The 24,268-nt window shown below is 36.5% G+C and overlaps 1 protein-coding gene across 3 annotated transcripts in view; it reads left to right on the top strand.

Annotated features, from left to right (window-relative positions):
- The window catches only part of CACNA2D3 (calcium voltage-gated channel auxiliary subunit alpha2delta 3), a 476,420-nt gene that overhangs the window by 330,732 nt on the left and 121,420 nt on the right, over window positions 1-24,268 (top strand). For all 3 annotated transcript variants that reach the window (XR_696027.2, XM_068907198.1, XM_068907199.1), the window contains exons 14-17: window positions 8,343-8,360; window positions 18,256-18,327; window positions 19,144-19,224; window positions 23,561-23,635. Coding sequence is in view for 2 of the 3 variants with exons in the window: in XM_068907198.1 (XP_068763299.1) it covers window positions 8,343-8,360; window positions 18,256-18,327; window positions 19,144-19,224; window positions 23,561-23,635 (246 nt within the window). In the remaining variant the exon portion in view is untranslated. The remainder of the gene's footprint in view (window positions 1-8,342; window positions 8,361-18,255; window positions 18,328-19,143; window positions 19,225-23,560; window positions 23,636-24,268) is intronic.

Raw genomic sequence — 24,268 nt, 5'->3', positions numbered from 1 at the left:
ACATTGAAATCAGGGACATATCCCAATAGGAAGCTGAATTTTATTTCTAATTCTCCATGATGCCTCTAGTGCTTACATCAGTCTAAGAAGAGTAGAATAAATGTATAGGCTATCAAAAAAAAAAAAAAAGCCAAAATTGTGATATTTAAATGCTATATCTTATAGCAATTGAGTAAGTAAATTCTGAAGCAGCAAATCCATGTTTTTTGCTAAAATCTGAGAGACAATTTGGTTGTTCGTTCTGTGATCTCTCAAGTTTTTGCCATTTTTGGAAAGAGCTGTGAAAGCCTATCTAGCAATGTAAAACATGCTTTGCAGTTGATAAATCATTTTCCAAACGCCACATTTAATTATATTTTCTGGTACCATAAACAAGTGACCTGTGTTGTAGATTACCTGGCGCATGCATGTATTAAGTCATCTGTTCTTTTTTTGTCTCATTCTTTTCTGAAAAGCTTCACTGATATGTGATATATGATTTCTTCCTCCTTGCTGTGCTACGTTTGCCACAATATTTCACATCTTTTCTGAAAGCGTATTTCCCAAAAGTAAAAGTTCTGTTACAAACATGCAATGCTAAATTCTGGGTTAGTATGTGAGTTGTGCAGGGTGAGTCTGAACATTGCAGTTAAACCATCATAAATGATGCATAAGCTATGCATGTGCGTTCAGTTTGGTTCAGCATATAAACTCTACTTGCAGGAATGCCTGTACCATCAAAACTATATTTGTAATTGTTAAATATTTGCTAGCATATTCGTACCTAACTCCAGCGGATCGGTATTGTATATGATTGTGGAACAATCAAGTCAGTAGAGATATTAGCCTGAGACTGATCACCTATTGAAATGCTTGACAGGAGCATAGGCATATGGAAATGAGGTCTCTGAATGTAAAATCAGAATTGTTACTTTATTTATGAATACTTTAACCTAAATACATTGCCGTGGTTGGTATAACTTTTTGACAAAGATTGTAAGAATTTAATGTAAACCTTAGAAAAATAAAAAACTAAATACTAATTTCATAGTGATTTATATTATTTTTATGTCTCTAATAATAGAAATCATAGTTTGCCAGTATAGTGAGAAAATTCTGAGTATAATTTGGTCTTGCAGGAGATGGGGTTTTTAATATTTTTCATACAAACGTAAGGTTGAGTTCTGATCGAGCAAACCGAGCAGTAACTTATATAATTCTAGTACATTTTTCTTTAAGACTTCTTCTAGGCTTCCTGGTTTCTTGAAAATTTACTAAATTTAGTTATATAATGTTTTGAATACATTGTTGAGATGGCTGTAAATTATACTAGAAATGTGTGTTTTTTTTGTTTTGGAATGAGTATGCAGTCATTTGCAAAATCATTGGCCTTGGTGTTTGTCTAAATCCTGACTGTTCTTCTGCTAGAATTCAGTTACGATATTTGAATATTTTGAAGTGCCCAAGTAAGTTTACTTACTATTCAGGAATTGAGTTACAAGAGTGTTGTCTCTTCTATTGGAAAATATACCAGAATTAAAAATGTTTTGAGTAGTTATATTGTGAGCAACTTATAGACCTTGAGAATGATTAGCTTTGCAATAATGAAAATAAGTAAGATGTAGTTGAAACAGAGATACGTTTGAAGAAAAGTAGACTGTAACTTTGAAAGAAAATTGTAAGGATAATGTCATTGCTATCTATCACATTCGTATTGGAACCGTTTTAGGGTGCTAAAGTTGGTATATGTTTGAAATGCACTTAGAAAATTAATATTCTCAAGTGAAGATGCAGTCAAGTATCAGACCTTAAAAGATTCTTCTTGCTCAAAGAATACTCAAGCAATTCATACTCTAGTATAAATTTACTATAAATCTGGATTGCCAAGGTAATTGAGAGTCCTTGCTGCACCCCTCCTTCTTTTAATCAGAGAATAAAATATTTGTCACTTTTACACAATAAGAATATAGTCTGATCATTAATAGTTTCTCCACCACTTAAAAAGAAAGCCTATCTGGTTCTGTAGGAGACCTGAGATGTATTTGTGATAAGATTATTTATTCTTAATGTCTCATAGTTGCTAATGTGATGGAATTCATTGTCACTGTAAATCAAGGTTCTCTTGTATTACAACTAAAAGACATGAAAGCTAGGGGTTCTCTGAACGTGTTTTTATTAAAAGGTTCTGAACAATCTGAAAGATATCACTGATTAGCACTTTCCCAGGAAGTGATGCCATGTGATGTTATTGCACTTACTGTGGACTCTGTCAAAAAATGATAAGAAACAAAGCTGTAGCTGCAGAATAAGCAATTAGCAAATCAGACACTTCAAGCTGAGTTGAAAGCATGGAGTAATGATTGTAGTCATAAAGCTGTAAGGAGAAGTCACACAAATGAAGCAAAAGATGTAAGTAAGATGAATAGATCAAGAATATGCAATTGCACTTACAGAGCACTTTTAGTAAGAAAATATTAATTCATCTGATAACGTTTTATACTGGCTATTACGAAGGATATCAAGCAAATTAACATTCTCCAAGGATCAAGCAACATCTATCTCCACTAAAGTAATTACATTCTTAACTGTTGACCTTTTATTGACCATGTAGCATTCTGAACAAAAATTTCATGTCAGAAATAAACTCTTTGATTTGTATATGGCTTGACCAGTCAAAAATATCTTCCTTTTAGATTTTTTTAATAGAAAAGAAAAACACAGACAAAATAGGATTTAGAACCAAAGGAATAAAAATAGTAACCTTTGGTAGAGCAGTAGATCTTGATGGATTACCCACTAAATCTTTGAACTCCTTTTCAGAGAGACTGACAGCTTTGTTGTCCAAGGTATTTAGCGACATTTTCACTTTCTGACTGCTTACTCATGTTGATGAAGGATTTGTAGTAACCCAAAGAGAAGACCATAGTGATGTACAAGTTGCAGACCTACTTTCTACCTGAAAAAAGTTGTAAGGAATAGCCTGGCTCAGGTTCTGGCAACATAAGTAGATAGTTACAAACAAACTGATTCACTGGCAGCATATTGGACGAATGGAAACCATCATACTATAGACCATATGAGTAAGCAGATGAATTTGCTGCAATCTGTCTGGCTGAAACTTCCAGCATGTTAAATGATCTCACTTTGCAGAGAAGCCTTTGATAAAGTAAAAGCAGAAATATGTATTCGAGCTATTAATTAGGTTTTCAAACAAATGTCGTGAAATGGATTACTTTATCCACACAGACCCTGAGTGCTGAAGTCAGTTAACACATGACTAAACTGTAAACACTTAACTCACGTTTCACTTTTCATAGAAATAAAATTGTGTTGCAAATATTGTGAATAGTTGAATCAAGAAAAAATCTACTACAGTATTCTTAAATGCTGCTTTAAAACATTGATAATATGCTTCTTAGAGTCAATCTAAAGACTGAAATGTTTTGAGATTTTAAATACCATAGGGATCCCCTATTCCATATGAGATAATATTTTGGGGAACGTGATTCTGTTATATTAACAAGTTGCAAATTTCTCTGTAAAACTTGAGTCTGACTGTTGTAATGCATTACAGGAAACCGCCATCTGAGGCGAGGTGTCAGCAATGGTTGCCATTCCTGGTGGGCTGTGTTTGATGTTTTGTTTATACAACCACTTGCTTTCTTCCTTTTCTTATTCACCTGTGCTGTCTTATCTTTTGGAGTTTTGGGTTTTTTTGACTGCCAAAGTGCTTGATTTTGAATCAAGGATTTTTTTTTTTTACTGTGATTGTAAATCAGTGTTGACAGAGCGCTTAAATAACAAATTGTGCTTTGTCAGTTTGAAGATTAATTTGACAAAAGCATTATTGCAACAGATGCATATTGTGCATGTGCACTTAAATGATTGCTCTTTATTTTGTGTTTTAATCAATAAAAGGTCATTATTTCAGGGTTTTAAAGAAAGATACTAAAGTCATGCTGTGGTATCTGGGACACCGAGAAATTTCCCCAAAGAAGCTTATTCGAGTTTTCTTCAACACTGCTAGCAGTTGTTTTTGATGCTTCACCATATGTGCCTTCTTCAGAAGTGCTTTCTCAAACTGGCATGCTGTTGGGCAGAAGAGCTCAAAGTTTGTTAGCTGTAACAGAGACATTGGTCTCTTTTTCATATATTGCAAGATTTAGAAAGTTAGAAACACTTTTCCGTGGACTTCCTGCTCTGTACATTTGGATGCATGTTCCTGCTGCCCATTTTTCCTTTCTTACCACATTTCTCTGAAGATCTGCTAACAGTTTTATAATAGGTTTGCAGAATTTTGAGGAAAGCAAAGCTGCTGCTAACTCTGCTCCCTGTCTTTCTTGAACGTCTTCCCTCAATGGTGAGAAGAGACAGGCTTTTATGAGGTCTGGCATGAAGAAGCATTCAGCAGAACTATTGGTCCTCTAACATATGCCTCCTGCTTCTGAACATGTTATTTCAGATATATCTAACCTTGATGCTGTTTGTTTTCCTCATGCTGGCCTCACAGTTAACCTGATCCGAGAAACAGTACAACACCCTTAATGTTGAACTCCCTTTGCCTTTCTTGGTTTGTTTTACCACCATAGTGTAGTGCCTGTAATTTTTCTTTTTTGATAATTCTAAACAGGTTTCCCTGAGGGGCTTGATTATTTGCAAATGTGTAAAGCATGACAGTGTGCAATAGCAGTACTGAGAAACTCCAACAGTTATTTGTTCTGCGATGCATAGTGTGACGAGACCAGAAGTTGGCCTGAATTTGGAGGTGGAGTTTTCAACATGTCTTCTGGAGTCGGGCATACTGAGAGTATCAGAGAGCTTGCACTCTTAAAAGGATTTTTTTTAGACTACAAAATAGAATGAGAAAATTTCTTTACCGGAGAAGATTTAGGTTTTCAGGGACAGATAGATAAAAAGAAAAGGGTTTGAAAACAAATTCTCCTCTTTTTTCTTCACTATGTCCTTGCAAGGCCCTGTGCTCTAATTTTACTCTTTATCAATTATCCTGGGTCACAGTGAAATTTTCACAGTTCGTCAGGATCTCTCCGACAGTCTGCTTTTTCCCACGAGGAAATCCTCTCCGGGTTGCCCTGGAGCCTGCAGGGTCTGCAGACCCTGTCCCTGCCACCCCCGGTGCTGCGACAGCTTCTTTGCCAGGCGCCGTTGGGTGGCGAAAGGTGGGCTCTGCCCTTCCCTGCGAGGCTCCCCCAACCCAGCCCAGAGCACCCCAAAATGGGCAGGTGGCCTCCTGGCACCCCAGCCACGGTCGTTTTAACAAAACACATATTACCCGGACAGTGAGCTTAGGAGCAAATAAAACACACACGTGCCTTATCACATACCTTCTTTCAGATGCAATCACCAGAGGGAGGAGGAACTACTAACAGGGAAAACAAATAGAAACAGCAGGTACTTTGCTGTCGTTAAAGCTGAAAAAAGATACCCAGATGCAGCCGTTTACCATAGGTGCAAGCAGAATAGCAAGTTCTGTGGTATTTTTTTGAGGGTTGGGAAAAGATCACATAGTTTACTGAAAAGCTGCCTCTTGGCAGTCTATAAAGCAAACCACAGGAACCAGAAGTACCCGCTGGGTTTTACACAGAGACAGGCAGTTTTTAGACTCTGCAATAAAGGGTCAGACCAGAGGACTATTACTGTTATTGTTAGGAAAATTATTTGTTTCCTATGGCCTCCCAGAAGGAGTAACGTCAGGCAAACCTCCACAATTTATTTCAAAGGAATTTGTAGCAATTACTATACAGAATAGCTGACATATAGGATCTCATAACAGCCAAGTCTCAAACCAGCAGCAGAATGAAGATTTATCTGGCTGTAACAAAGACAGATTTTTTTGAGAAGAAGACTGTGAGCTTGAATTTGGACGCTCTAGGTGAAAAGTGACAAGAGTACCAGCTCAGCAAAAAGGTTAATGGAATTAGATCTTATCTGCTGACCTTATTATTCTTAATCAAGGCTTTGGCTACTAATATTTCAGAAGAAGAAAATATTCTTGATTTTATAAAAGGCTATAATATATGATTGACAAACTGAATTGAACAACAAATAACTTGAACCCAATTTGCAAGCTCTTATTAATGTGATCTTGAAAATAATCTCAGTAAAGGAAAAATAAGGCTAGTTTAATACCTGGAAATATCAGTAGAATACTCTCACTTGCCTTCCAGCTGAACATAATTCCTTCACACAGCAAAAGTTCATCAAATCATGGCTGAAGGGATGTGCTCAAATTGGATTAAATTCAAGTTTTGAAAACAATTAGTAAAACTGTCAAACACTGCTGATATTTATGTAAGGTTCATATGTGAAGTCCCAACAGAGCGTTGTGTGTATGTATGAATTTGTGGGGGTTTTTTGTTCAGCCTTTGTGTGTATTTTTTTTTTCACTTGAACCCTTCTCCACTGCATATTGACTATGTTTTCTAACTTAGTTTGAATGTTATCTGGAAGTAAGCATTTCTGTAATGATACTTGTGTACCTACGTTGCATATGTTGCCTTGGGTGCCTTGACAGTACTTTAAGCAATGTTTTGGAGGATGTTACATGCAAATTAGCTTGTTATGAAAATAGATGAGTTGGCTATGGGTAGTGGCTTGGTCAAATTGTGGAGTTCGTTAGTCTTTATACCAAAGGAGGAAGTGTGGACATCATTCTTTATGGCATCTGTCTTTATCTGAGATACCAAAGAATGAATGCTCAGAGTTGCTGCACAAATAATACCAGTTACTTTTTTTTTTTAAATAAAGCAGAGTTAGAAAACCAATTTCAGTGCTACATAGGAAATTCAAAAATTCATATTGTAAGTTGAAGTAGTTAGCTGAGTCAAGGACTAGTAAGTAGATAAATGTTCAGAAAACCTTGAAACTTCTCTAACTAATGCTGTGATCCTTTATGCAAGATTTAGCTCTAGTTTTTACAATTTATTAAGCATTTGTGATTTCTATATACATTCTGTTATCATGCTATATTATCTATTATTTAAACAACAGGCTTTTAAGGAAGCATACATAGGTCATGTTTTAATGCAATGATCTCTCATATTTTGCTATTCAAGCAATCAGATTTTAGGATGGCAGTTTTTTACCTGCACCAGTTCACCCTTCACCTAATTTTATTTTATTTTATATTGTGAAAACAGAGAAAGATGGTGACTGGTTGCTTTCAGGATTTGTGAATTAGGGATCATGTGTGACCCATTTCATGGTATGTAGCTAATGTAGACATTAACTTGTAGCAGAATACTATGTAGAAGCTGTTTTATTTTCTGAGCAAAGGCAGAAGGTCTGTTTACTCGCTCGAGATTTTGAAGGTCTCTTTGCATTTGGTGCTGGCTTACCTGCTTGTTCCAGTAAAGACTGGAAAAAGAAATTGGAAAAAGAATTTTTCTCAGAAAGGTGGATTTAGCACATGGATAAATTGCTATGAATGGTGAATTTCTTTAAGAGTTTGAAAGTAAGAGGAGACAGAATTAGAAAAAGGGAACATTTTATTGTTCCTTTTAATAGTTTACTTATTCTGAGTTCCTTTTCACTACTGACAATGAGTTTTCTTTTTCCTAAAGTGAAAACAGAACCCATTTTTTCAGCTCTGAAAAATAAAGTGTTTGGAATGTAGCAGAGTCTACTTCCTGCTCCCGAAGCCTTTTTATGTGAGTTATCGCTCACAGTAAATTCTGTGCATACAGCCAGGCACGGATGATCTTGTCTGAGAACATCGATGTGCTACAAATGTGCATATATGCATAAACACACACCTTGTATGTGCATATATGCACATGTCATCATACTTATGTGTTTACAGTACAGACATGCCTTTTATGCATACATTCTTGTATATTACATATATATGATAAAATGTTTGCATAAACACGCCAACTTCCTCATACTTACCATTTGTTTTTACTTTCTTGTGTCATAGAGATTACAACCTTCAGTTTAAAAATGACAAGCCTCTCTCAATATGCGTTCCATTCTGAAGAAGTGCAGGTTTAGATGTTTACAAACCAAAAATAGCTTATTTTAAAACTGAAACTATCTTTATATTGAATTATATTTGTGTACAGGAAGATGGAACTACTTCACAGTTCAAGTGTGATACCATATCTGATGAGAAAACAGACCCTCTCTTAGCATTGTGGTAGTTAACAAATTGCATGGTGCTTTTGTGATACCTAGCAGAGAAGCTGTCAAACTAAACTAACTTAATATAAGCCTTCACTAAGTTGAATCAATTGGCAATGTAGTTTCCTCCTTTTATGCTTTTTAATATTATATTTATTAATTTATTAAGTCAACAGCTAAAGTAGCTGTATAATGATTGCTTGTTCTGTTTTGTTGTTTTCCAGCTCCCTCAGGCTCAAAAGGTAAAATATTTTAATCAAATTTCATTCACAGTAGTCACCAATCCTTCATGTGTCCATGGTGTTGTGAGTATGGTGCAGTAGTGATCAGTGAAACAGTTCACTGTATCAGAGCTCTGGAGTGGAGCAGCGAAAGAAACAAAGCTGACATCAAGGCAGCGCCCTGCGGCCCGCTGCGGTACTTCCTAAGAGCTGCTAGTCAGACATATCAGCTTTTTGAACATAATGGACATATATTGGCCTACGACTTGAAAAGAGCAGGAAAGCCGTTTTATCAACTATTTGAAAATAGTAATAAGAAAAAAGCAATCCTCCCCGTCAGGCCGTGCGAAATATCAGTGGATCCTTTTGTCTTTGCTGTAGAGACTGTGGAACCCACGGTGTGGCTGCTGCCCTTTCACTGATCCCCACTGCATCTATCAAAACACCTTTGAATGCATCCAACATTTGACTTCTCTAGCAGATTGCCTACAGTTTCACATAACATGCTTTTGTCTTTAAGCAGCTTCTGCATTGATATGGTATGTTACCAGAGTCACCGTTGCACGCCATGATATCACAATGGTTGTGGCGGACTCCAAGAACTGCATGATGCTTGTTGCATCATTCTTGTGTGTTTCACAAATATAATTAAATCTTCCAGAAAACAGAAAATCTAGATGCTGTTTTGTGGTTTGCGGTGCAAAATATCAGAATGAAAAATATACTGGGAAACAGCAATACCCACTCCTCTGATTTGTTCCTATTGTGCTATGTAAAGAACCTTTAATATGGAAAGTTGTGCATAGCAATTACATATCACTGTTAATAACAGTCTTGGATAATGATGGAAGTCCAGTTTTTAATGAAAGTTATAGGTTAAGTGCTCTCCAATAAATAGCTTTTGTGGAATGGTGAGGGCATCCACAGACCTCAAAACTTTAAAATAATTAATTAATGTATCCCATGCACTCTTCGATTTAAAAAGCAAGAAACCTGAGCATGGGAGCTTTTGTTTTTACGATGCTGTATATTTGAGGTTTCCTTGCTCATGGAGCTTGGAAAATCCTGTTTCTAATCTGCAGGTAACATGCTATCCTATGACACTAGACTACGGTCTATAGTTTTGTTCTTGCGTTCTGATAGTTGCGGAGTGTACCAAATGTGATGTTATGGTAAGACAAAAATGTTCTTTTCCTGGAAATAGATGGCTTAAAGAACTCTTTTCTTATAGCTTCCTGGATATGTGAAAGGAATAAAAAGCTGGCTAGACTGGCTAGCCTCAGCTTTTTCATGCTAACTCACTTGTCTAAGAGTTTATGCCAAATGCTTCTTTAACAGTTTGCAGAGGAGACAGGGTGAGGTTACAATATGCTGGTGCAGAAATGTTTAACCCATCAGACTGTTTAGCAGATTGTGCCATGTGATGTTGTATCATACATTCTGATGTCTATAATGCTGAGCTATTAAATAAAGGTCTGGGATAAATTACTAGTTCTAGATTAGCGAAAAAGCACGCAGTTTACATGGGAGGCCACAAAAGCCAGTTTTCAGTGTATTGAGCAAACTAATGCAGATCTAAAGCCACATATTTTGTGCGTATGCATATGTCTACTAAACTAGGTACTACCTTCAGGTAGAGAAGGTTGTGAGGGCTGGGAGGGATGAATGGGAGGGGGAAAGAGGACAGATAAAAGTAGTCCATGAGGGCTTTTAATAACTCAAGTAAGAATAAGCCTTTTTATAAGCATAGCCTGATTGCTTTATAAAGATTGCAGACTTTGGTGCAGGATATACTGTTTGTTATTCCTAACCAACAGGCTTTTCTTGTTCACTGATGCACTGATCTTTATGAGGCTACCTTACATGTGATTATCAAAGACTTACCTCTAGGAGTTCTTTTCTACCTCACCCCCAGATCCACCTGATTTGAATCTCTGTGCTTTTTTCCTGGATTCTGTTGCAGATCCTCAGTTTGTGGCAGTGTGCTAATAAAAGCTAAGTTTTTGGCTCAAAACTTATATTTAAAGCTACCTCCCCAATCTCCTTCCTGCTCTTCTACCAAGTAATCCTAAGCAGATGTTTCATATCTGTCGTCTTCTGATACCCCATCTGAGTTTACTGTGACGCGAGTACAAGCCTGACAGTTCAGTTGAGTGCATGGATTTAAGGTCAGCCTCCAGCTATAAGGGCGTGCTGTTCAGTGTTAGACTGGCCAACAGTTTGCCATAGCTCTAGATCAAGCAATGAAAATCTGCTTGTTGGTTAACATGAGTCACAATGTGAAATTTCAGACATAAATAGGGCTTTCTCAGTGACTGCTCAGGGTTTTTTCTCCATTACATGATACACAAGAAAATGCTTAATATCCAGACATTCTTCCAGCAAACCAGAACATGGCAAACACCTCCAAACCAGCGGATCTCTTGCTATCTGCAAAGTGAAGGAAAGCAACATAGAGCTGATATATGCCTTTATGAATGATTTAGTCGCCTGTGTACATGTTTTGCCATATGGTGTCTGAACTTGTACTGCATTTTTGTTGGAGTCCGTGTGTCATCTTGCAAATGTTTTCTCTCTAAACATTTCAAAGTCATGTCTCTCTAAACATATTCACTTTAATCTCTGAATGATCTGAAAGAAAAATGTGGCATCCCACATTTACCTTTACTATTTTATGTCCATTATAAATACTTGGTCATCTTGATGAAATGTGATGTTTTTTATACAAAGCATTTTTGGTACAGTCTTCTCAGTTCAGCCATGGTCATTCACTATCCATTCTGAAGACCCTTACATTTTAGTCTGTCTGGGCAGTTAAATACCCATTAAGACCTCTCTAAAGTGTTATGCTATCTGCTATAAATCAAATTATTGCAAATTCAAAATAGGAATGCAGGTGAAATGAAGTGTGAGGAGTTTGTTTGATGTCTGTTGCATTTCTCTTGAAAAGATTTTTGTAGTATTCCCTATACTTAAAATAGAAAATACCTCAAAACCAAAAAATCAAACTTAGTTGCATGTGATAAAGATGCTGTTTTAATATGGTTATGTAGCTTTCAGGAGAAAATATGTTCAGGAAGCTAATGTATCTAAAAGAAAGAGCCACTGTCTGGAAAAACTGAAGAAATTCATGTGATTTTTATGTTATCTATGCCAATTTTCTGTACATTTTTAGGTAACCATCCCAAAGAATTGACAAAATAAACTCATAATAACTCAAATCTGTAAAATTTCCAACTTTTCCAGTTTGGCTTCCAAAATGACACTTATCTTTCAGAAACTTCTGAAAAGCAGTTTATATATATTCATAGATGAGCAAAAGCTATTACTCTTTAATAGCCCAAAAGGGTATTTTGTTTCTTACTAGTACAACTTTACCTGCTTTCTTGAACAAACACAGCAGGATTCAAGATCTGTTGTCCTATTCCTGCTGTGATGTTTTGTTTTACTTAGCTTGTATGAGGAGGTAGAATCAAGTTAGACATACAAATCAGAGGCAGATAGTTGTGTTTAGGAACATAGTTTTTTATTTAATGATTCTCTCATGAACAGAATCATATTTCTTCCATATAGAAATGTTTTGATAATGTTTGTTACCCAAAAGTTCCTGACAGCTTTCTTTCTTTCTTTCTGTGTTATCCTTTAACTTCTGTAAGTAGTGCTTTGCCCTCCTTTTATCTTAATGCTATCATCTTTCAGCCATTTGGGAGCATCATTTATCATTCCTCGCATCATTTACCTTCTTATACTTTGAAGTGTTGAATTAACTGTCACTGGGAATAGAAAATAGAAAATTTGCAAAGCTGCTATTTCACTGGAAGTGCATGGCTAGTAATTTTAGCATTTTTATAAAATTATAGATGTTAAATTGAATCTAATGAAGTACAAAAAAATCATGCCGTAAACACTTGCATTTGGACTCTGATTTACCATTCCTTTGCTTCTTTCTGGCTTGTTTCCTGGTCAGGAGAGGCTGTTTTCTTTCACCTTTATAATATAAGTAAAGTGGAATGACTCTTTAAGAAGACTGCATTAAAATTTTCACTTACATATTAATTGCAATCTTAAATTTAATTTCTAGATTTATCACACAACAAGCAAGCTAATTTTTAATAATATTTTTCAGCCAGTGATCTGCCAACTTTGACTAAGTAAACTTATTAAAATAAGAAATTTTTTGATGTTTCATTTCTGTGTGGCTAAATACAAAAATGTCCCTCTAAATGCATACACTCGCACGGGTTCCTATACTGTCCCAGGTAATAATTTGAATTTAAAACAAAAGAATAGCTATTTCTTATTCTTGTAGTCTGTAAGAAACACAGTTTAAGAGTCAAAATGCAATCCTGCGGTGCTTCCAGCCTGCCCCTCAGACTCCGCTCAGCTCGTGAAGGCACGGTGGTCACAGGGTGAGAAGGAGTTATAGTGAAGCAAGGCTATGCCGAGCGCAGCAGGGAAGAAGGGGTGGGCTGTTAAGGGGACAGGGTTTATACAAGGTGGTGAAGAACACCAAAAGCCTCCACGTGAAACCCTCAGACTCAGTATGTCCCTAAGGAATTGCTGTCTCCTGTGGCATAAAGTTGCAGCAGCAGTGTTGTGGCAACCGCTTTCAACATTGGTGCCTTGTCAAAGGGTTAGCACCATTCCCATGCCCCACAGTTTCACCCTGCTTTCAGCCCCCCGAATGCAGCAGCGTGCTCCCCCCGACCTTTCAGTTCCCTTTGCACGAGCTGTACAGCTGGATGGGCGATACCAGCAGACCTTCTCTGCGACCTACTTCCTCTTCCGACTCCCTTGAGTCCTATTTCCTTCCAGGCCACAGACCAAAGTTTCCTACATCAGCATAGTTGCACGGTCTTCCTCAAATGCTCGCTCCAATGCCTCTGGTTGGCCCATCATATCTGCTAACCTTCTGTCAGTTTTGATTCAGAACATTAACTCCAATTTTCTTCTCTATCCTCTGGAGATAGCAGTCTCTGGAATTTTTCTGCATTTGAACCTGTGGGTAATTTAATAAAATTTGGTGCAAGGCAAAGCCCATGTTGTTGGATGGTGAAAAATCAAGTGGGAACACCGTAGGTCCAGATCGATTGCAATTCAAAGGGATATTATTGAGAGAGAGATTAGTCTATGAAGAAATTTTGGCATTGTTGTGGTTATTTGATAGTTTCTGTGAGCCAGAGTTGGATGGAGATGAATCTGACTTGACGATATCCTGTTTTTTTTATTAAAATATAGCTAGGCACTGCATTTGAATGCAATAAGCTTATTTAACAAGCAATTGTTTCTTTGTCATTGCTTTTAATGTTAGGGATTCTGTTGATGCATGCACACTGTCCATCTTCAAAATAAAATCAATTAAATGGCTATATCGTCTTATATCAGGAACAGATACTCTGTTCTGCAAAAATTTCCTACAGTTAATGCACTCCAAAGTAAATGCAGAATGAAGGAATAGATTAAAAAACAAAATAATTGTAAGAAACATTCCTTATTTTGTTTAGCTAAGCATTGTGTTAAGCAGGAAATGCGTATATTCAGGATTCTGTATTGTGTAGCATGAAGATGCCTTATTCTGCAAATGTAGAGACTTGCTGATATCAGACATCAAAGAGAGTTAGATAGTCCTTTTATAAATGCATGTCTAAATTTAATATAAGTAAGTATAGGTAAATATAAATAAATATATTCTGTAAATATATATATAAGTAATACAGTATACTATACTTTTGTGTATCTATCTATCTATCTATCTATAAAATACAGGCCTGCTTCTATTTGTCTTCTTTAAGAAAATTACCCTTCACTAAGAAAATGACTCTGATACCTATAATACCTTTTTAAAAAGCCTTGAGTAGTTTATTGTTTGTTTTTCCATTTTTATTTTTCTGTTCAGTCTTTTTGGATCGTTCAGTTTTGTCATTCCATTTTCATTTGGCTAAAAATGAGTCCTTTGCTAACTGAAGCATAGGACAGTGCCTGAAGCATTGCTCTGGAATTCCCATCTTTTATTTGTGTCAGTTTCCTCCTGTTTCCAGTAATCCAAAACCAAGAAGTTGAAAAAAATGGAGTTCACATGCAGTCCTGAAACCTGCAAATGCATTATTTGGAAGTTACATAGACGTGCTTGACAAGCGTGCCTACACAGATACGTATAAGTGGAGCAAAATTCTAAGCTAATTAGTGCATAGGTGCCATCACTGGCTTAAAACTGTTAAACTGTTACTCAGTGATAGCTTTGTTTTTATATCTTGCCATTATTGCTTAAAAACGGCAACAACAGTTATTAGCTGTCCAGAATTTTCAGAGGCTTAATGAAATTAGATGCCCAGCTCCTAGCAGAGGAGGACAAAATTGGTCAGCTAACAACATTTTGTCTCAACAGAAACCAAGTACATAACAAAAGATATTGTGAGAATACATTTTTGTCAAAGCTAACTCTGCTTCCCCCGAACCTCTGCCTGAACATGTGGAGGTTAGTAAAGATGAACCAAGCAAGTTTAGCATGTGTCTTTAAACAATGTTGAATTATCACACAGTATATGGGGAATTATTATGCTACATAAAGCACATTTTTCATAAAAATGACCAATAGCTATTAGTATTAGTTACTCCTAAGAGACTGGAATCACAAAATTGGATGAGGCACAGCCTTCTCAGAGGATGAGACTAAATTCATGCAGCTTCAGGTTTCTGTCGTTCCCAAGGATGCTCCACTGTATGCAAGTAGTAACCACCCATCTGGTGACATTATTGCATTATATTAGTATGAGTATCATTCTATTTCTTTGTCAACAGCACCAAAAAAACCCTAGTTCTCACATATTAACTGAGTTATTACCTTTTTAGAAGCATGCATTTTGTGATTGTGGAGGAAAAAAAAAAGTTGTTCACATTTCAAGGGCTTTCCCATAAGAAATGTTTAATTGCAGTATTTTCTTTTTTAGATGCTTACATAGATCTTTTCTGAGCCTATGACTATGTAATGTCCAGCTGATGAGTTTGGGAATAATAAGGATTGTCAATAGTTTTGGAGGGGGGAATCAAAATTTGAGTAACCAAAGTGTCTATTACTGATTGCACAATACTCTGAACATTAAAAATAAGTACAGCCGTTCAGAGGCTTCATGAGTATATATTGATTATGTTATTCTGAGTTTGTGATATTTAACATTTTTCCTTAAACATTAACTTCTAATTCAGCCAGTTCCCTAGAGATCAGTGATGTGTACTCGTTCTAAATACAACAAACATAAGCTGAAGTTTTATCAGTGATTAGACAGCATATTTCTGGTTTTTTTTTTTCCGTCAGAATCCACTAAGTTTTTTCAAACACTTGAGCTATCACAGAGTTCGGTTAAATGTGGAAATTGTCAGACTTAACAAGCAACAATGCAAAATTGCAAGCTCATGGCTTCCTTTGCAGTTTATTCACAGACTCTGGTGTTCATTGGTTCAATGGAAATACCCAGTGGCTGCCATTCTACTATTTCAAAGTATTCATTCTAAAATGTCATTGCCCAGGGAAGTAAGCTCTCCTCCTCCCCTAAAAAATAATTCCTCACAGTCTTAACAATTTTTATGATGCAAGTAAAACTGCAGCTTGGGTGGGTAACTCAGTGAAACATCCTAAATATGAGTCATCTATCAGCCAGTTATTTGCTGACTGCACTTACAGAAGTGGCCAACAATCTGTTCATCTACTAGACAAACAACAGGTTGAACTGTAAGCTCACACTCTTATAAAAATGAATACAGCAGCCAACCCTTGGTGGTACTTGTAGATATCATAGTTTACAGGGTAATCATTCTCTGCATGCCTCCATAGTTAATTTTGAGAGTTGATGTTCTATTCTCTCAGAGTTTCCTAGCAACTCCCCTGTTTAAAAATATTTAAAACACCCTAAGATTTTACTGACAGTCACTTGGCTGGCAACCTATCCAATAAATTTTTTCCAGTCATCTGTTAAGGTGGCACTGCATATAAAACAATATCATACTGATACCTGACAAATGCGTAACGTCAGAAGTGAACAACCCTGGGCAATCATATAAAATCTCTGAATGCTCGAAGTTGTCACCCATAATCAGCAAAATGCTTTTTCACGTACTAATGTACATGTATTTGGGACTACTGACTGTTGTACCATAGAAGGCTTCCCTCCATACAAATTGTGTCAGCGTGCTTGACTGTACTGCTCTGGCCAAGGAGAACAAGATCTTAAGCTAGTTCAGCCACAGTTGACTTTAACTACAAGCCCTAGATACCGAGTGGTTTTGTTTTTGTTTTGTTTTTTAAACTCATTATTGCTTAATAGATGAAGGTTCATATCAGGGTTGGAAACATCTGTTCTATTTAAAACAGAAAACAAAAAAGAAAACGTGATCGTGAGCTGCTTCCACCTCATGTCTTTATTGATTCCTTATCAGGTGTAAACTTTCTTGATGTTAAAACCCATTTGTCTTCCTATCTCATTTTTGCAAATGTTCCTCCTCACCCTGGGATGAGGCCATGATTCATAAAATATGCTTGTTTGGGAAACTGAAACCCCCCTGAAACAGAATGGGAGCTGTTTCTCCCGTTCAGAAGACATTACATGTCAGAAGACATTACATGTAATGTTCAGACATGTAATGTTCTAGATTTTACTTGATTTGTTAATGCGAATTATGCTTCATAATATGTTCTGGTCATAATATACGACTCCTGTGTTCTGAGAATTTGGGCAGGTGATAATTGTTGCTTAATTAATAACAAAAGCATTGGTAGCAAAAAGTGAAAATTCCAGTGATTCTCCAAAAATGTATTAGAAATAGTCCCTGAGTATAAAAAATGTGATACCAATGGAGGATTTGTAAGAGAGTATCACAGTTGCAATTGGGCATGAAACTCGCCTAGAAAATTCCTCAGGAAGATCAGCTTCTTGCTCTCTCCTTTGGCCTAAATACAGATGTCACTTAGAAGACCTAAATCATGCTTAGAAATCTGTAGTTGTGATTATAGCTGGATACTTCATGCTTTTAACAGTTGGATAAGCCTCTTCAACTTTAAATGTCTCCCAAAATTATAGGGGAAAAAAGCATTTAACAGTAACTCTCAACTTCCAACTTGACTTATCTTCCACTGGCACACAGGGCAGTGCTTGTCTTTGCTTGGGCACCACAGCTGGCCTACCCTGCTAGCATTAGCCTCGTGGCAAAGACGTAGTCTGGCCAGAGGGTGTGAAGAGACGATTGTCTGAGCAATGTCACTCTCCTGTGGTCAATGATAAAGCAGTCTACATGTTCCTCTTGAATGGAACCAAGGTCAGGAGATCTATTTTCTCCCTAAATTGAAGAAATTTGTTAAAAACTGATGTGCAGAATCAGCTAATGCTTCATGCCACCACCTAGTTCAGCAAACTGAAACCGGATGGAGCAAAGATGCTCCTGGGATCTTAACTGGCTGTCATCCTTTCTGCTGCAGCATTAGCTGATGAGATCTCAATCTGGACCAGAAACAAAGTTCATGTACTCATGACCTCTTTGTTCCTTGCTGGGAGAAAACAGTCTGAGGCAATCTTGGCAGAGCTGACACTGGGAAAGATGTAGAACGGAGCTCCAGCCGCTTCGCTACTGCACATGCTGCTTCCACAACCCACATTTCAGCTCCTTGGTATCTCTCATGGGAGACTGCAAAAGAAATGAAGATGAGGCATCTTTCCTGCAAATGCTGATGCTGGGGCGGGCAGAGCTGGTATAGTTGAGATGGGACTGGGCTGGACTGGGTTGGACTGACTGTAGTTCTAAATACATAAGCATCATTTAGGTAAATTGCTTTATCTTATTTAAAAAGAAGAAAATGTAACTGGAAAATGTAATCACATCTGTAATTGTGCCTTAGTTCTTAGAGATAATATTTCTTTTTCAAATGTAGCTTGCTGATGATCAGGGACTGGTGTTGATGACAACTGTTGCCATGCCAGTATTTAGTAAGCAAAATGAGACTGTAAGTACTCAGACTATTTTTGTCATACGATAATGGGGTGACTGCAGTGAAGTCACTTTGAGGGGCCTAATAAGGTTTTAGGCTACCCTAAAACTTTTCCTCCTTTTTTCTTTTTTTGTTTGCATAGTATCCCTTTGTTAGCATAAAAATGTGGATGACAAATAAGCCTGAATAACTGTACTCTACCATCTAACTTATAAAATAAGAAAATCCTATGTCTAAGAGAAAAATTCCAAATGATGCTAGGCCTTAGTGTTTTCTTTCTTCTATATTACCTTTCTTACAGCAAATGATCTATATCCATTTTCTTCCCCACACTGCCATGTTTCTATTTCGTAGACCCAGAATTAAATTACTCATATGTGTATATTATGTATATATCTATTTACCTTTAATAATTTAACAGATTATTAAAGAAAATTACATGTACTTTTCCCTTTATGCTTTATCTTTTTGTCTTGTGTATCAAACGGCAGGGGAAATTGGGAAACAGGAGGCTAACACATTTTGATCAGTAATTTTTCCTTTGAAAACTATGTTGCATGTAGAAAATTTCTATTGAGGGACTCCATAACTCTGGAAAGTTTGCATGCCTTTTCGATTTGAATTGCAGATTAAGGAGAAAGAAGCAACATTATAGGTTAAGTGACTATTTGACCAGATGAGCTCTACCAACCTGTGTTTCCCACACCTTTTTAATAGTTTGTCCATTATTTATTCATTTCTGTAGAGTAGCTACAAGGTGAAATTCACAGTGAGACCGTTGATTATTATTTCAGCAGTGGTTCTGAGCGCATGTTTTGTTGTTCTTTTCAGAGATCGAAAGGGATTCTTCTGGGAGTAGTCGGCACGGATGTCCCAGTTAAAGAACTTTTAAAAACTATTCCAAAATATAAGGTAATTCACAAATGATGATTGTCCATTATATTCAGTATACTATCTTACATTTATTTAACATATTAATTTACATATGCACATTTGTAAGACTAATGGAACCTACAGGGCAAAGTCTGTATTTATACTGATATAGCTCCGTTATTTCACTCATTTTCTTTGGGAATCTTAGCTCTGTGGTCTCTCATGGCTACGTGTCATTGATCCTAAGATCAAGCCCAGGTTTCCAATATCCAAATTAATGACTGGTTTGATCTTCTATTTTTTTTTTTTTTTTTCAAATTTCACAGTGTATTCTATCAGGTGTTATAGATGAAGCGTTGTCTTAAAATCAGTGAAGCTATTCAACAGAATAACATACAATTATCTGTCCTTGAAACCATAGAAAAATCTGTCCTTACCATGGCTTGAGGAATCCTGCGTGTGTAGCACTTCCTTCCCCAATTTCACATCTCAAAGTAGATTCCTTGAATTAGAGTGAGTGGCACATTTCAGGAACTTGAACAAGTTTGTGACCAACCATACTACCAGTTCCATCTCTGCTACCCAATATATGCTAGACTTTCCCCCCTACAGACAGAGACAAACTACTGTAAAATTCTTCAAAAATATCTATGAAAAAAGTTAGCAAAATTTGTCACACTTGGTCTATTGTGAAACTTTTGTAACTCAGAAAAGTAGATCTCAGGCAAATGCAAAAATGTAATTACTTTTCATTTCAGTATGAGACAGTACATTAATATTTCACTACTTCTCTATCTCTAAAATTGTAGTCCCATTTCAGTTACAAATGAAATTTAAAGGAATGATTTCCAGTTAACTTCTAGTGGAAACTTTTTTGCAAGACAAACAAGCACATAATATGACACTGTAGGCAGCCTTTACTAAAGAAGCCAGCTATTGTACTAGCTGCTTTTTGACATGTACCTGTACTGATAAATTTGTATGTCACGCTTGCATCTTAATCATGTTCTTATTTATTGATTTCTGAAAAAGTGGAGGAATGAGCTGACTTGTGAGTATCTTTGAATATTCCTAGATACTGTTGTAGATGATTCTAGTTAGGAAGAAAAATCCTCCTATCCATTTTAATTCATTAGCATTTACCACATAATTGTGCAGATCAGTATAAAATAACTGGAAGGTTTAAGTTAAATGAGAATTTGTTGAAAATTTATGTATAAAATGCTATCAATAATATTGATAAGGTATATTGCAATAATTCCCTGGGACGTGGATCCCGCTGGGCTAGATGCTGCACAAACACAGAGCAGAAAGGCTGTACCAGCTGGAAAAAAGTTGACAGACTAAGGCAAGAGGCAGCAGATGAATATACACTGATAGCAGAACATAATGAATGCTGAGACTTTACTGGCCAGGATAAATAACAGCAAATAGTCTCGATACAATAACTACCAAAGTGGTTGCTTTTGGACCTTGTGAGTTGTGAAAATTTTGAAGGAAGAAGATAAAGTAGCCTTTTTAGATATTTGCAGAGAGTGTTGATTTGAAAACATGACACCAAGGCAGTGGGAGGCTGATTAGAGATGTGATTCGAGATGAAAGCTGATGGTAGTAAGGGACATGTTAAGTAAGGTATGATGGGATCTGAAAATCTTTGAAAATAAAGACAAATTATGCTTTTGTGTATGCAGAAATGCAGAACCAGTGGAGGACGGCAGAGGAAGGGGTTATCTGTGCAAAATTTGGATCTAGAGAAACCACTATTGGAACAGGTCCGGACAAAGCCTGAATACGAGAACCTAGAGAGAGTGAGGGGCCTGAACAATAGGTATCACAGCCTAGCCTATCACAGGTATTTAGAGTGATTCAGGAAAGCAGATGATGATAGGAAGGAAGATTAAAAGTTCTGGTTTTGTCATACAGTATTATTATATTTTAAGGACTTAACTTGATTCTGTACAAGTAATATATGATCATCTTTCTGAATATGAGACTTTTTATTTGAAGGTACGTTTTATATCATAGGATGTAATGCAAGAGCAGATTGCTGCAAGAGGCACCAATACCATACAATACAGTTAGGTTAGCAAAATCACTTGAGTTATAACTTCCAGTCTCACATACTATAAACATTTCTGAACAGTGAAAATACCATGCAATTGCAAGAGCATAATCACCCCTGGGACCCATTCCTGTCGAGGCAGCATGTGAAATAAAATTCACACAAGGATATAAAATGATTGGTTTGAAATAGAATTCTGCTGACCTGAAATTCTCTCAGCTTGGATGAGATGGGTTTTATGCAGAGGAAGACGAATAATAACAATGAGCTATTTTCAGCAGTCATTATCCAGACTAAACTTCCCCAGATGTCAGTGGGAGTTTGTCCTGAATAAGGTAGGGTTGGATACAGTAATGTTTAGTTTTCACATGGCATTTTACAGCACTCACAAAATGTTTTTTCCTTTCTGAATCCTTGAGAGTTCAAGGTTTAAAATGGCAATTCTGCTGTAAGCAGTAGTACCTCTCAAACCAAAACATTTTAGGTACAGTGTACAGTTTCAAGTACAATGAGTCAAAACACAATAAAATGCTGCAGTTGGAGCGTGGGTTCACTTCAAAAAGGCAAATATTTTTTCTAAGATGTATACCACCCACGTTTGTTCCCGTGCCCGACTTCTAATGTTTGGACGCCATTCTGCACTTATCAACAATTATGCTTGCGATCTGATATTTAGCCAACAACTGGTTCACTTGTCACACTCTAATAGGTAAAATATGTCCACTGTTATTATTTTGGTTCTCCTTCCTCTATGAAAAGATGCCAAGAACATATCATCTTCTGTTACTTTCACTAAAGTTTATTGCTTTAGGAAAACTGCTAATTTATGAAACAATCTTCTACGTGGCAGACATAGTTGATCATAGCCAATCACTTGCAGGAGAGAGGTGATATAAATCTCACTTGGTTACATTTTCTCTATGACCTTGCTATAATATCGTATTGTATTTTATATTTCCAGAAAATTACAGAGACTAACAGACTTGCTGTCTTACTTAGGTTTTAGAAATGATTCTGTCTTGTTAACCTTGCTCACATTGCTTTATGCCAGACAGATTCCTAAGGACCCACTTCAGCACAGCAGTAAGAATGTCCTGAAGCTCATCCATCTTTGATAAAAATTTAATTGTTTGCTTAAATTGAAACCATTTGGTTAAGCACACTGCTGAATAAGGACGATTTGCTCAGATCCTTAATAAGGAAAAATTATTTTTATAAAAATTAGTTTGTTAATAGCAAAAAATGTGAAACATATCAAAGCAAGATGCTTTTAGTTTTTTGACTACCTCAGCATATCAAGATGCTCAAATAAAGGTATAGCTATTGGAACAGAATCACATTCGCAGTAAGCAGTTTCACACGTATATGGAATATTACGTTACTTCAGAGTTGAAAGACAGAGTGAAAAAGTATACTGAGGTACATTAATCTACTCTTTGCGTGGTAAAAGTCAGTTCTGTATTGAAGCTGCAGAAAGATTCTGTGGTAGCAGCAAGTTTATGCTCAGGGACGTTTGAACGACCATATGAATGATTGGAAGGTACTTTTATTGCAGTCAGTGAATACATTCGACTGTATAACAGGCATATTGTTAAAATGGTAATATTGTTATTTAAATAAGTACAGCGTTAAATTTGGTCACATATGCCGTTAGGCCTTATAAAGCATTTAATTGCTCTCAGATGATCTCCCATAGTTCCACTTGCTACAAGTACGTGAATTGCGTTTCTTTATTAGAAATAGGCCTTGTTCTGTGCATACAAATGAACTTGAATTAACAGAGAAGTAAAATATCTTTAAGAGCGGTAGATGCAAATACTAGAAAGGACAGGCCACTGCTTGCTCAGTGTAACTATACACTTAGTACCATTGATTTAAATGATTCTTTTACAACATCACTTGCAGAAGTGATGTAAGCTGAACCTAGCCACCCCTGGGAATATGTGAATTTACTAACTTCCAGTATCCCTTTGCTTTGGCACATATTATATGGCATGTGTGGCTGTGGTGTCTCATGTTTTTGAGACTATCTAATTCACTCTAAAGTACATAGAAATAAGTGCCCTAGATAGCAAAGTGTGTGCGACATTTTAAAATTGTGCTATATGCTGAATTCATCGCAATGACAGCTTCTCATTTTCACGAAGTGCCAAGGATCAGTGCTTTGCATACATTATAATGAAACACTATGTCGATAAGGGTTATGAATGCCAACTTTAAGCCAGAGATGACTGAATGTTTGGCTGGGTTTTTTGTTTCAGAAATCACTGGAGACTATGCTAATTAGTATTTCTTTCTCATTTACTCTCACAGCTAGGTATTCATGGATATGCTTTTGCAATTACAAACAATGGATATATTTTGACGCATCCAGAACTTAGGCCTTTGGTAAGAATACTGTTTACTAATCTATTTTATCTAGCTAGCTATGTGGCATTTGTTTTTCTTTTGCTGTGAAAAATGTAATATTTGTTAAGAAATGCAAATACAAGAGAGCAGTGCTTTTTCAGGAGCAACTCTTTGAACACATTACTGAGTATAATACTATTTTCCTCTGGAAGCGAAGGTTAGCATAAAAAAAATTCAAGGAAAATAAATATACAAGTTGTTCTGCAAAAGATGCAGACCTCTATTGCTGCAGAATAGCAAAGCCAAAAATTGCTATAATTATGTTCGTTTTACATTGAAATGAAGTGCTCTGTTGCTATGTAATAACCCCTATTTGTCATGTTAAAGTGTTAAAGCTAATTTAAAATAGGTGCAGAAATTTCTGTAAAGCATATTTTTAAGCAAAATAGGGGCACAAGGGATTTTCTCACTAACAGAGAAATAACAGCAAATTTACGTTTATTTCCCTTATCATCTTGTTTGCCTTAATCAGAGTAAGAAAAATAGAAGTGCCCGTTACACAAATGTTTATCAGCTTAACACCCTAGAGAACGGGTTCGTTCTTGATTGCGTCATTGTTTAGGAACAGCACTTGCAAGTGTTCCATCACTATCAACTCTTAGCAAAGCATCG

Source organism: Struthio camelus, chromosome 14 (genome assembly GCF_040807025.1).
Source record: "Struthio camelus isolate bStrCam1 chromosome 14, bStrCam1.hap1, whole genome shotgun sequence".
Classification (NCBI taxonomy): domain Eukaryota; kingdom Metazoa; phylum Chordata; class Aves; order Struthioniformes; family Struthionidae; genus Struthio; species Struthio camelus.
Note: the sequence above shows the minus strand (reverse complement) of the source record. Positions and strands in the feature narration are given on the sequence as shown.